Source organism: Xiphias gladius, chromosome 1, assembly GCF_016859285.1.
Source record: "Xiphias gladius isolate SHS-SW01 ecotype Sanya breed wild chromosome 1, ASM1685928v1, whole genome shotgun sequence".
NCBI classification, from domain to species: domain Eukaryota; kingdom Metazoa; phylum Chordata; class Actinopteri; order Istiophoriformes; family Xiphiidae; genus Xiphias; species Xiphias gladius.
The window spans coordinates 11708390-11722057 of NC_053400.1; the positions used below are offsets into that span (position 1 = coordinate 11708390).

The following is a 13668-nucleotide window of genomic DNA, read 5'->3' on the forward strand; positions in this document are numbered from 1 at the left end:
TGTGTGGCATTACGAGACCAAGGCTCATTAAAAAGTTGCATACAGTATTCTTATAACATAACCCAGTTCGACAGATCTGCAGGTCACTAACATACCATTCCACATAGCTGCAGTTCGAATTAAGAGGGCCCTGGAAGGCAGCCTCAGGCAGCTGTGCTTGACATGCCCTCCCTTTTCACTGCCACCACATACTCAGCCACTGGGCTCTCCCAACGGTCACACATTACTGACTAAACATATGTAAATAGAACATTCATGTTGCCTTCATTATTAGATGTGGGTCACTGGATAACTTCAAGAGCGCTAATTAAAAGTGCTCTCTGCACACCATTGCTCAGTAGTTGCGCACACATTATTCAAGTGCTGCACTCGTGTTCTTTGCTGGCTCAGCACCATACAGTAAGCTACGTGTTTACTACTCTGTTTTCTTCAAGGGTGAACCCAGACAGATGCTGTTTCGTTGTTGAAGGCCAAGTAACACTGGTTTGATAATAATCGGAATTACAAAAATTCCTATCACATAAATCATATAGGTCTCTCACTACAACAAATTCTGTAATTATGTACAAACAGATATTTCCTGTACTTGCTTTCTTTAGTTTTTTCTATTTGTTCCATATCTTCAACATGAGAAAGTGTTTATCCTTTATTACAAAAGTGGATTGCCAGTTGTTTGAGAAGCTTTTTCCTTTCCCTTTATTCGTTTGTTGCTTTGAGTTTGGGAAGAAACTCATCAAGAATGTGCTTCATACTGAGCAACTTCTCTTACCTCACAGACATTATCTGCTGGTCCGTGAGGAAAAGGCCACCTGATCGTTGTCAGAAGAGATGGAAGAATCACAGCAGCTCCCAAATAATGTGGAATGATGAGTGCTGTCACAGTTAATAAAAGCAGTCAAACCACTCAGTTCTGTGCTTCACAACAACAGGCCAATCCCACTGCTCACTGGTTTGCATATTAGACAAAAGTAGTGTAAAAAGTGCTTTTGTGAGAGGACTGGGGTACTTTAGGAGTGAAGGCAATCTTCTTTCCTGGGATGAATCCCCCTGCACAGGCGCAGTTTACATCCTCCTGCCCTCCACCCCCTCCATTCCCCCTTCTGTCATGTAATCTACGCTCCTCTGACAGCACAGCCAAGGTCCAGTGGGAGAGTGCCTATCCATCTCACTACCCCAATCTGCCTCCCCTGTTTGGTTCCACATGAGCACTCAGCTGCTGTGACTAATTAAATAAAGCGCTGTGCCCTCTGCTTCCTGTTAGCCATGGCAAGGTTGGTGCACAGAGATGGAGCAGAGGAGGAGGAGGAGGGATGCTGAGGGAGGAGGGGATGCGATAACAACTACAAAGCCTGTGATAATACTGTGGTCCATGAGACAATAGACATGAAAGTTGATGCCAACATGACGACTTTACAGTAGTTGAACTGTTCACAGATCTTTTATTGATGCAGTATTTTGAGCAGAAGTATTCATTCTTGTCTCTTTTCCTCAGCCATGACACTACTGAAAAGTTAAGGCCAAGGAAATAAAGGTGAGTATGATTTCAATATGTATATGCATTTGTCTTTAAGTACATCTGTGTTTTTATGTGTTGCTCAGGTGTCACACTTTTTTTTTTTCTCTCCCTATCACAATTTCCTGGTATTCTCATTAATGCTCTGGAGGACACAGTGTCTCTGGGGGCTATGGGCAAGTGCTGCTGTAATGAAGCTAGGCTGCATTAATTCAGCAGACAGTTGGGAATATGAGAAGTCTTGACATTTTGATTTCAGGAATCACAGGGTAACTGGCTGATATGATAAATCTATTTCATTTTATCTAGCATGCAAACATAAATGCCCTGGCCTGCTTAAAGACTTTGTAAGAGACTGATTAATGGTAAACATTTAAGGTGTGAGTCATGCACCCTGCCTTTTTTTCTTTCATTCTGTCGGAAACAATGCATACTCAGTGTCATCCTCATGAAGTTTTCAAACTGCCAGCTACAGCTTGTGAGGAGCTGCAGCATACCGTTTTGGTGTTTACAACATGCTTACATAATAAGGTTAATAGGATAAATGTTTGCTACATTTAAGCAATGTGTCACTGCTTTTTTGTGGCCCATCTTGAACACTACATGTATTTATAGGCAAAACTGCTTACAGGCAAGTTCCCATTAACCACGCCTGCACTACCAAGTATTCACTGTGAATTTTGCAATTGGATATGCCACCCGCACGTCATGCTGGCTAGCTACACACCCCAGCTGCCATTGTAGAGATACAGTAGTCAACTTCTCCTTCATTCCTGATGGCATTGGTCGAACTGACACCATTAACAACTTTTTTTATGGCATAAAGACTTGCAGCTACAACCATGACCTCAAATCCACAATTTGGTCGTTGATCTTAAGAAGTGGGTTGCTGTAGTTTTTCTAGGTCTTTGAGACTATGTCACCCCGCAGCATGAAAACATAGTTGAAGGTATAAGCTGAACAGTCAGCACGATGCAAGGGGTTTTTCAGTCTTGCGCCAAAGTAGTTGTAAGTGCTGTTTGATGAGTGACTCTTAATGACTTAGAAAAATAAAAATGACCCCTTGTGAAGCAACACAAAGTGTAGTTTTCATAGCATATGCATGAAAACTTTAATGCACCAAAATGGCGATATCTAATACTACAAATACAAATATGTGCTTATGTCAAAAAAAGACAAAGTATGTTGTTTGTTATATATTGTAGAGCCTCATCTGGGGAGAAAGGAAGTGGTGAACAGACTTTCAGCACCATGGAGAGTTACACTCCCCAAAGCAACATACGAGGGTTGCGCGGCGTGTGAGAGTTTTATTGAAATAACATGTTGACTTTCATTGGTTTCTGGATACTGGTACTGTAACTGGCCTGCTTGATTTGAACTGAAGGAAGAGTGTCATAAACGGGAACACAGACCAACAGATTGGTAACTGGATTCTCTCCGTAGGACAGGTGAAGAATTGTTATGTAACTTAGGAAATGATGCAGCCAGGCTCAGAGAAACCTCATCAGTACACCTGCATTATATGGAGTAACCAAAGAAATGGCGCCACAGGTGGAGGGATGCCATTCTGGGTGTTCTGCCTGTGTGTATTATGGACTCGTCATCTGGAATTGCCCTACCAGAAATGCTTCCATGCCTTCCTATGACTCCTGATTTCACGAAACCCCACCCTCTGCGTGTTTCCTCCTGCTGTGAGCATGAAAAAGGCATCCAGATGAGACCAGGATATTTATAATTTTGGAATTATTCTACATATTGTTTATATCTTTGTAGGAATCTCAGGGGCCTCAGTTATGGTTTGCCATTTGAATATCATCACCTGGCGTAGGGCATCATTCTTGTGCTGACCTTTCCTCAGTACTTCTTAGGTCTCCAGTTGCTGAAGAAGTGTTGTCTTTACTATGTTTGAATGTTTGGTAAGTAGCTGTGTCTCAGTGTGAAGATCATGAGGTATGTCTTCTCTAGGAACCCACTTATATTATCAGACTGAGGGTTGACTGTACGGCTACCTATTTTATTAATGACTCCACTCTAATAGCAACATGACCTGGACCTGGAACAGCAGCAGTAATACGTTGGTAGGCAGGCAGGCATTCACCAAAGTGTCGGGAGCCAGGGTGCTGGCAGTGTTGGACCCTGTGCCCCTCGGGAGAGGAGTGGCCCAACAGTCACTCAACCATGGCCAGCCTGTGTCTGGTTCCATCTCCCTCACTGGACTCAGCACATGGACCTCTATAGGCCAGGAATGACCAAATAAGGATGGAGGTTGTTAGGACAGAGGAGATTTTTTTTGGTCAAAGGAGAAAAATATCTTTTCCTTTTTGTTGTGACATAGATTTTTTGATATTAGGTGCTGATATTTTTTGAGACATTTTAGAGGCACTTCATCAATTTTGAATTGACAATTTTTTGTCCCTCTGGTGCTGGAGAGATAACAGGACAGCGTAGCTGGTCTGTCTTTTGTGAGAAAATGAGACATAATTTGATTAATTTAGCTGTTTGATAGTGAATTTTGATTGTTGTTTGAGACCAGTCCGGCTTCATGCAGCTAAAAATGGAAACCTGTACTACAAGTCCCTATTTTTCAAGACAAAGCAGCAACTCAGAAGCAGAACAGATTTGACATGCTGTGTATGTTTGGCGTCCAAGTCTGATGATGTGTGTGTACAGTATGGGCACACATTTATTGCAGAGGAGGTAGAGTAAAATAAAGTGGATGATACTGCTCAGTCACACCACTGTCAATGAGTCACACGTACTTCCGTACTATCTCACATTAGCATACCTTATGGACCCACACTATACCTGTTCTTCACTGTGCCTCTAACTCTTGGTGTCAGTTGTGTGAATACTTTTTATTACAAGGCTGGACAGTAACAGCTTGTTTTTATTATACCCTGATTGGTCATCGCCATAAAGCTGCAACAAACAGAGTGAGTAGAAGGTGATGGAAGGTGCAGAAAGTAATTTCCTGTAACTAGCCAAAATAAAGTCTGGCCAGTAGGAGTCAAAGAGAGGATATTTGTCATTACTGTAGTATCCACTGACCTTCACCAGAACTGTTATTGCTAGGTAATATCTCCTAGCCCCTAGACCTCCTCACTGCTGAATCATCCTGGATCAATTATTCTAATATTTGTGTTGCAGTTTTGCTATCGATTAATGCATTTATGCAGAGTGCAACATATATTATTTAATAAAGCAAGGTTCTGCATTTAATTGAGTCGCTTTAGAGTCAGGGGGCACTTTGTTTCCATAAACCCTTACGTTATCAATACACATGCTCATTCGTGACTTATGTTTATCCATTCAAACTTTTATTGTTTCATTACTAGCAGCCAACCACAGATAACATATTAAATGGCTATCTGCAGCCCAGTCAATATCTTGTAGATTGGTGCACACTGCTTTGTTGCCATCATTAGTTGCTGAAACTTGCTGTGTGTTATCAAAAATGTTACACACTGATCATTATGGTGACCTAGTGGTTCTGGAAACTTAGACAACAGACACATTTAACACACAAAGAAGTTTCCTTAAGGTGACTGTTAATCACTGTTGTCTTCCCTGTTGTCCCTGTTCTTCTACCAAGAATAAAATTCTGTAAGCAAACTATGATGGCAAGAAATGTTTAGTTGCAGTTATACTTCCTTCTCTGCTTACTGGCCCAGCAGAGTTAAGTCAAGGTCACTGTCATAAATATGGGTAAAATCCACAATAGTCCAAAAGCTAATGTGATGCTTAAGATAACTGAGTGAGTCACGGGTCACTTTCCACAGTTCCTCCTTGTTTTTGTCAGTGGAAGGATACTCACTGATTGTTGCGTAACTACAGTGTCTGAATAATGCTGGTTCTAGCAACTCTTGAAAAAAGCTGAATATCAGTATTACTATTCTTTGGGCACTAGAGTTAAATGCATTAATCACATCTGACCAATCTGACATAAAAAATACCATCTTAGAAGTAACATTGTCTAGAGAAATCTTACTAATTTCCAGGTGAAATTCTGCATTGGACTGGAAGACCTGGGTTAATAATTTACAATGATTTTTTACAAATCTTTTTTGGTTCTTTTCATATGTAAAGGAGCAATATGGTATTGTGCAGAACCTTGGCCTAGCCAGATATGGCTGCAAATAAGAAGAAAATAAATATTCAAAGGCCGACATGAAGAGAAAAAAGAAAACTCAGTGAAATGAGGAGCAGCGTGGACCGCCCGGTCATCTACCTGAGGACTTTTGATGAATTCCAATGAGAGCACAGATGACTTTTTTTTTATATATATAAGCTAGGCCCTATAGGTGCAATTAGTGCCAAGTAATGGTACTTTCCCAACTCCTTCCGCAGAGCTCTGAAATATTGATTTAAATCACCCCTATATATTCACTGAAACGCTGGACAGTCATGCTAAGAATATATCTAATTGTTATACTTTTTTGCAGTAATAGCTCAGGGTTTACACCGTCATGGTTTTATAAGTACAGACTCCGTTTAGGGAGTCCTTTCATAAAGGATGGGGATGAGATAAAAGGGGGTAAAATAGAGTTAAGTTTGAAAGGAGAAAACTAGTCCAAGTGTATTTAAAAAGCCAGCTGCAGCCAGGTATAGAAGATGGGATGTGAGTTCTCGGCTAATTTTTTTTTAGTTGGTGGTAAGAGTAGTGAAGGACAAGGACTACAGAGGACTACTACAAAGTAGAGCTACTCCAGTTCTTCTCTGCTGTATGTGGCAGGTGAGGCCTGGCAGACACTGATGTTGTCAGACAGGACACTTACGATGGACTCTTTCCAGGGAGGTGTGGCGTGTCTTGAAGTGGCATTTGACTCACTATTCCAGTATCTCTGATCTCTGCATTATTTATACTTTTGTCTCAGCCATTTATCAGCATTTTTATACCTTGCAGCCTCATTCTACAGTACTTCACCTGTGATGGAATAGGTTACAGCGATGAAAGCCTCTGAGGGAAGCCAATAACCAAATATAGTAGCTCATATCAGAAAACGGTGGAATGGACAAGTGTGCTGCGGAGCAATCTCTGCATACCATTGCAAACCTTGACAAACATCCATCCACATCAAAATAGTGCACTAAAAAATAAAATATAACAAGGAAAATGCTTTGCTGGCTCCACTTTCTTACCTTTATATCAATTTTTAGGACATGAAACTGGTAATGTGCGAGCAGTGGTAGGAGTTGCACAGCAACTGAATCACTGATCAATAACAACTAATGAACACGGTAGGAGTTCCGCTCTGTTTGCCTCTCGACAGAGAGCTGCCTTCTCGAGAGAGCTCTTTTTCTCCTATTTTTGCCAGGAAAGCACAGGAGCCTTCATTGAAACCAACTGCCTCTGGGCTCAATTAACTGCCATAGATTACTCACAATGCAGATGAGAGACTGTGTACAAGAGCAGCGATGTGGTGATGTTAAAAAACACACACACAAACGGAAGGGCATGTATGGATACAGACAACTGGGTCATTGTGATGCTGAGATATGCTATCAATGTATAGATGATTTTAAAAAGCTCCATTAAAGGTCCGTAACAAGTGAAAGAGTGATTTTTGGGAGAATCAAAATAGACACTATCTGCACGGACAAATGCACATTCTCTGGGGCTATTTTATAGGCTCTATGCACCGAAGGGTGGACATCAGATGGAGTGATGAAAATTATAATGTAAAAAGCAAACGGCTTCACTGGATCTGTAGTCTCCATGTTAACTCTGAAATGTTGCATACATGTAGACGCAAGCACGCCCTGCAGCAACTGCATTACATGTAAGTTTTGCAGTATTGCTGTGGGCAATTGAGAGCTCCATGGTAGTGACATGGTTTGTTTTATGTGTGATCACTAGGCCATGGCTTTCGTCATAGTATATTAGCATCACTTAATATTCCTCACTCAGGGCGCTTGTTGTCAGTTTCTCTACCAACCCAACATGTCTGAAGAACTTTACATGAACGAAGACAACACTTTCTGACTATCCATCAAACTGAAGCCTCTTTGCTGTTCTTGGCAACATGATATCTGAGTCTCCCTCCAGAGTCTCTGAACTTTTGCTACTATGAAATGTCCCATTTGCAGCAACCAACAATGCCTGGAATACAGTTCTTAAACCTAAATCAGTCTTGTCGCAAGTAGGGGCTGGTATTTTTAAATTGATACCGGCCTATTGTTCACAAATGGATGGCTATCAAAGAGATTATATTCAGCAACAGAGAATTTACAGATGTAACAAACCTAAACACTGAACAGTCCTCCCACTGTAATGGGAATAAACATGTTGTTTATTGAATAGTGAGATGAACTATATTTTTATGTGCTTTCTGAAGTGTGCACACATTATCGTGAACTTTCACATGCTCAGCTAGAGGGAGTTTAAACATGCATGTCTCTGCATGCTAACTAACTTTTATTCTTACTGTAGCAGTAGATTAATAGTGAGATAAGAACGACTGTGAACAAATGTGCGGAGAAAGTCTTTCAAAATCAAGTGCACAGAAATGAGGCACTTGATAACACTGACTTGAGAATGTTTTGGAAAGAAATGTTTTTGTAACAGCTAAAGCATCAGATGTGATTGTTTTATCGTATTGCACGCAGCTGATTACCGGTGCATGAGTGAATATTCAATTCGTCAGTCAGTTAAAATGATAATTTTACTCTTTTTTCCTCTGGTTGGACATTATCAAAAGACTTGTGTATTCAGGCCAGTCACTTTTTATCATTTAAAGGCTTTTTCATGGCTGCCTCCAGTCTGCAGTATTATTCTAAGCAATTACACGATTGTCTGTGTCATTTCCATCCTTCTATCTCACAGTCTGTGACATTGGCAAAAACAAGGAGCAGAGATGCGGTAGGGTATCAGTAATTGCGCATCACATAATAAGAAAGTGTTATTTTACATTATCAAAAATCATTAAAAGAGCAAAAAAGATATAAGGTATATGTATACGTTATGAAAATGGTATGGCACTATGGCACTGACCTCTGCAGACCCATGATATGCTAAAGTGTGCAATGAAATGGGCCTGAATGTAAACTCATTTACGTAAACATGTCACAGTCCTTCAGCTTTGCTCAGGTCAGCATATAAGGTTACAGTCACCTTCACGCTGCATCAGCAAACAAATAATTCACAACACAGGTGGAAAATGGTCATGGCATGTCACCCTGTGTGACTCTAAATATTCATCCAGATTAACATACTGAGAGTAGAGGTGGTATAGGGCAAATGATTGACTCGCCTATTGAGGTTGCCAGCATCCTATTGTGAGCATAGAGTAAACTGTGACTCTTTCTTTATTCTCTCCTTCTACCTGTCTCATGGTACTGAGACACCTTCCCTTTGGGGCTTACCACAGGAGTTTCTTCAAACGGTCTTTTAGACTGAAGTGAAGAATCAAGATTAATGTACTTCCCCGTCCCACCCAGGCTCTGGGGGGAAAAGTCTTATAATTAACACCAGGGGGCTGCATGTTGCTTTTGGAGAGAGGTCGAGGGTGGGGTACCTCAGCCATAGAAAAAGAGCTGATAACGATTGTTATAGTGCGGTGTGTGCTGCTGCTTTGGAATAACAGTGGAGTGGTAACAGGATGACCTGTTATTCACCTCACTCTGGCCTGTAGCAAGAGCTGCTGGATTACTGCATCATTCATAGTGATCACTGTGAAGTACCACTGTACAGGACTGGTTTTTGTTTTTGTTTGTTTGTTTTTGTTTGTTTGTTGTTTGTTGTTTTTGTTTTTTTGGCAAACCCATTTAGGCCTACTCCTGCAGAGATTCCTACACAACACTGTTTTCTGCTAAGTAACTGTCTTCCCCAGTTTGCAGGAAAAAAGAGTTAACCCTAATCAAATGTATCAGTCTAAAAGAAATGCTGTTGTTAACATTCAAAGGAACAGTTTATTCTTTTTCTTGATGAGAGTTAGATGACAAGATTATTAGTGCTCTTGTGTCTGCACAATCAATATAAGGCTACTGCTAGCAGCTTGACTGGAAACAGGCGGAAACAGCTAGCCTAGCTCTGTCCAACAGTAAAACAATCCATCTACTAGCATCTCTAAAGCTCACAAATTAATACGTTATATCGTGTTCTACAAAGCCAAAGACAAAAAATGGTTTTACACTGAGGGTTTATGAGCCATGACTATTTCTTGGTCAGGAGAGATCAAGCCAGGTCAGAAGTGACTGCACTGGCCAAGGAATACCAGCACATTATCCTCCGTAAAACCGCAGCATGCTGTATTTAAACTTTGTGTTTTTGTAGAGATAAAAAAAAAAGAAAGAAAGTGATATATCGTTTTAGTTAGCTAACACTAAAGGTTCTAGTAGGAGGATTTTGTTTCAGCCAGAGCCCGGCTAGCTGGTTACCCAGTTTTCCATTTTTTTGTGCTAAATTAAGCTAACCAACTGCTGGCTGCAGCTTCATATTTATCATACAGACAATCCTCTCATCTAACTCTGGGTAAGAAAACATATTTTCTCAAAATGTCAAAATATTCCTTTACAGGAACAGCAACATTATACAAATAAGGTGCCCTAATTTGAGACTTCAGAGCAGCGGTGATGGTCTTTTTTTATTTATTTACCAGCTTTACAATGTGAATGGTAATTTCTATTGTCACCTTATGTTTGTATAACTGACTTCAATACTTATTTTAAAAAGAGGGGCCCAGTGAAAGAGAGAGACAATGCAGCTTTATTTGGTGGCATATTTGGAGGCATAAACCATACAGTTTACTCGAAGCCTATGCATTTACACGCATGGTTAAGCCTAATAATAGTAGCCTCTTATTTGTCTTCCCACGCTGATGATACTAACCACTATTTAACTACCTCCCACACTCCACTATTTGTGTCCTACAGGACCCATGGGATCCTATTTCTATTGCAGACCTCTACTTTAAGCCTTGTAGGGTATTTGTTGAAATGTAAATGTATCCATGAAATCGGATCTCTATATCCTCTTTGAGTAGTATACATAGTAATTCATAATTACTCATTCTTGCGTAGTTAAATTGTCATGGTGTGTTTGATCATCTGTAAATGATCTTTAAGTATCACCAAGGTCAATCTACTTTCTCATTATCCAGAATACGCCTCCAAGGTTATTCCCAAACGCTTACTTTCATAGTCCCTCGCCCGGTGCTTGTCTTTGCTAGTCACTTTGATTGTTGTTGTTTCTGTCAGTGTCAAAAAGCAGTACGCATGCTGTTTTTTGGTGAAATGCTCTATAAAGATATACATTTTTTTTTTAAAAAGAAGGGGAAGTTTCCAACGGAGAGAATGAGATAAATCACATACATTACAATGTAAATTAGGAAAGAAATGGACACAGTGTGGATTTACAATGGTTCATTAGATTGAATCCACTGTGCCTCTGTATCTTCCATGCGAACAATCTCCTATAGCCAGAGTAAATTAGTTTGCAATCTCGTGAACCTGCTGTAAATTAATCTGTCCATCAGCTTGTGTCTCAGGTGCTGGAGTGGAGGAGCAGTTCTGCCCTGCCATGGCTGCTTTGGATTCTCAGACAGAGAGAAACTGTCTGTTAAACACTTAAGTTGAAGTTTACTTTTTGATTGCCAATGTTAAAGATCCCAGAAAAAAAAAAAACCATGGTGGTTGTTCCTGTTGTTTTGTAAGATTTTAATTGACTCTGCTGTAGATATTTATCCAGTGTCTGGGTGAAGTTAGAGGTCTTTCATTTTATCATGACTCCTCTTTGAGAATCATGTCCTTAGATCTCTCTAGGGGCACGTAGGGGTAGATTTGAATCTGATGAGAAAATGCACGTGTGAAAATTGTGTTTTGTTCATTTGGGTGATGGATGAATTGGCAAGTTGGATCACCTTCTGACAGGGAGCAAATGGAAACCTGACTCCATTTTCAAATACAGTGCTGCTCCATAAAAGAGATATTCTTTGCAATTTGCAAAGATTCCTATCATTTACAATGACAGACTTTATACCTTTTTCAGTTTTTGCTTTGACATTTTGAAGCTGTTGGCAATGCCCTTAGGGTTTCATTTAGTATTTATCCACATCACACCAGCCTGTCATGTGTAAAATGTAATAAAGGAATAATAATGAGTATCAATTAGGAGGTAGGAGAAGCACACTAAAAGAACTATTATTGTGTTCCTGTGAGGAAATACTAGGATAGACACAGTGAGCGCTTCAAACACAAGAATACATCTTCTTACTGAGTGCACAGAGTCAAAGCTATTCAACTTACAGTATATCTAAATCAAAAGTAGATTCATGATAGGTTTCGACAAGCAGCTAATATCGTAATGGAACAAAGAGCATGAACAGAATTTCTACTGCCACAAGGCAGACATTATTAGCTCTTCACAGGGTATTTATGTTGTATATCTCACAAGGAAACAGAAACGAACAGATCTGCCCTGATGGGCAAAGCCCACTGTATTCGTTTAGGAGTCCAGTTGCATGAAGATATGGCTGACTGCCTTGAATGATGTATCTAAAAACTGAACCGCCAAGCATATAGCCAACTATATTGCTTTTAAAAGCTTCAAGTAGAAAAGCTTAATTTGTGACATAATTAGATTCCACCCAAGTTAATTCAAACTGTTTAATGATGCAGGGACAACAATTTCTTTTGCTGTGGTAGTGGTGGGGTGGTCCACAGTGGCTACGGGTGAGGAGGAGCATTAGAAGTTCAGGGAGATACTTGTGATACAAAGAAGAGGATGACTAGATGGAGAAGGACTTGAAGGTTGTTGCATCGCTTCCTTTTGGTGTCATTATTTATTTACGCCAAGCTTGCTTGTTTTCTCCATTTGTTTTTCATTACTACTGTTTTTTTTTCGCTATTACAAATAATAATAATGGTAGAAAATTATTAGTTACCTGCATATGAGACCAAATCGTATTAGTAGGATTAACTGTTTGCTTTAGTTGCTTTAGTTGGCCACTGTTTATTGTGACCAGCATGCAGTGTTTCATTATTTTTCAAAGCTAATAACCTCCCCATGGTGAACAGCCTGGCATTATACGAATTGTGTTTCTGTGTCTTTCTCCAGGAGTCAGGGCCAGACAGCGGGTAGGAGATGAGTCTGGCGGGTAATCCCACTGCACCTATCCATCAACCTGGAGACTATTTCCAGCATCCCCTACAGAATGTCAATGCATCGCTGAGCAGAAGATGAGTCCATCATCTTCTTTCTAAGACTTTCCCTTGAGTTTCCATCAAAACACATAAACACATCACGTGCCATTATTTTCTATTGCCCTTCCCTCCCTTTCTGACAATGGAGGGCGGCGGCAGTGAGTAAATGCAGCTGAGTGCATTGTGTTCCAAGCAGTATGCAAAAGAGAAGCTCTGTTTGAAAACTACAGGATGTGACAGGATCCTTTCTCTGTCACTGACATCACTCTGTATGGGCTGTGATGGGGCATGTGCCAGAGATCTCCTGTCTAATAGGAAGTGAGACACTTAAAGAGATGACCCTGCCTCAGTTGCCATCACTGTCTCTCTGCCAGAGAGAGAGCTTGGCTCTCCCATTACTCCTGCACTTGCTAATTAGCGTCTGTCGTTGGAGTAACTTGTACCTGTCAGTGTGTGCCGCTCTCCTATATTCAGTAACTTGAAGGAATTGAAATTGAATGCCAGCTAAGCTCCAACAAACTGCAAATGGTGCATGGGATACACCCTGATTTTCTCACTGACCTGACAGCCTTATATGTAAGAAATTGGTTTTAATGAACATCTCAGCTAGTTGCTACTGCTGGTGTGGAATGTTTTCTCTCTTACAGGCTAGGGGCTGTACAGGTTGCTTTTATTGCTTTTTTTGAGGTACTTGAGCAAGTCCCCGTGCCATATGTCCATGTATGAATGCCAAAGCCATTTGTGTCAGATAACCCAGTGCCTATTTACATTAAAGAGACATGGTGAAACTGCCTGGTCATTGGTAATTATTGGTCTCATTCCCAGGGCCACTTTGTTCTCAATCAGGCAGAACAAGGTTGAGTTTATTACAGACATTTCTTCACCCACAGGATAAGCGATGCTGCTCAAATTCATCCTTCCACTTTTCCATTAGTTGATTTATCTGCCAAATAGACTATTCTACATAATGAGTAAAACATGAATTATGGTCAAAGTAATACAAATATTTCATTTAC

The 13668-nt window shown here is 40.4% G+C and overlaps 1 protein-coding gene across 3 annotated transcripts in view; it reads left to right on the top strand.

Moving 5' to 3' along the window:
• The window catches only part of cd276 (CD276 molecule), a 63176-nt gene extending 49731 nt beyond the window's left edge, over positions 1 to 13445 (top strand). For all 3 annotated transcript variants that reach the window (XM_040129266.1, XM_040129256.1, XM_040129275.1), the window contains exons 7-8: positions 1493 to 1531; positions 12567 to 13445. In XM_040129266.1, the coding sequence (XP_039985200.1) occupies positions 1493 to 1515 (23 nt within the window). In that variant the 3' untranslated portion in view covers positions 1516 to 1531; positions 12567 to 13445. The remainder of the gene's footprint in view (positions 1 to 1492; positions 1532 to 12566) is intronic.
• The last annotated feature ends 223 nt before the right edge of the window (positions 13446 to 13668 follow it).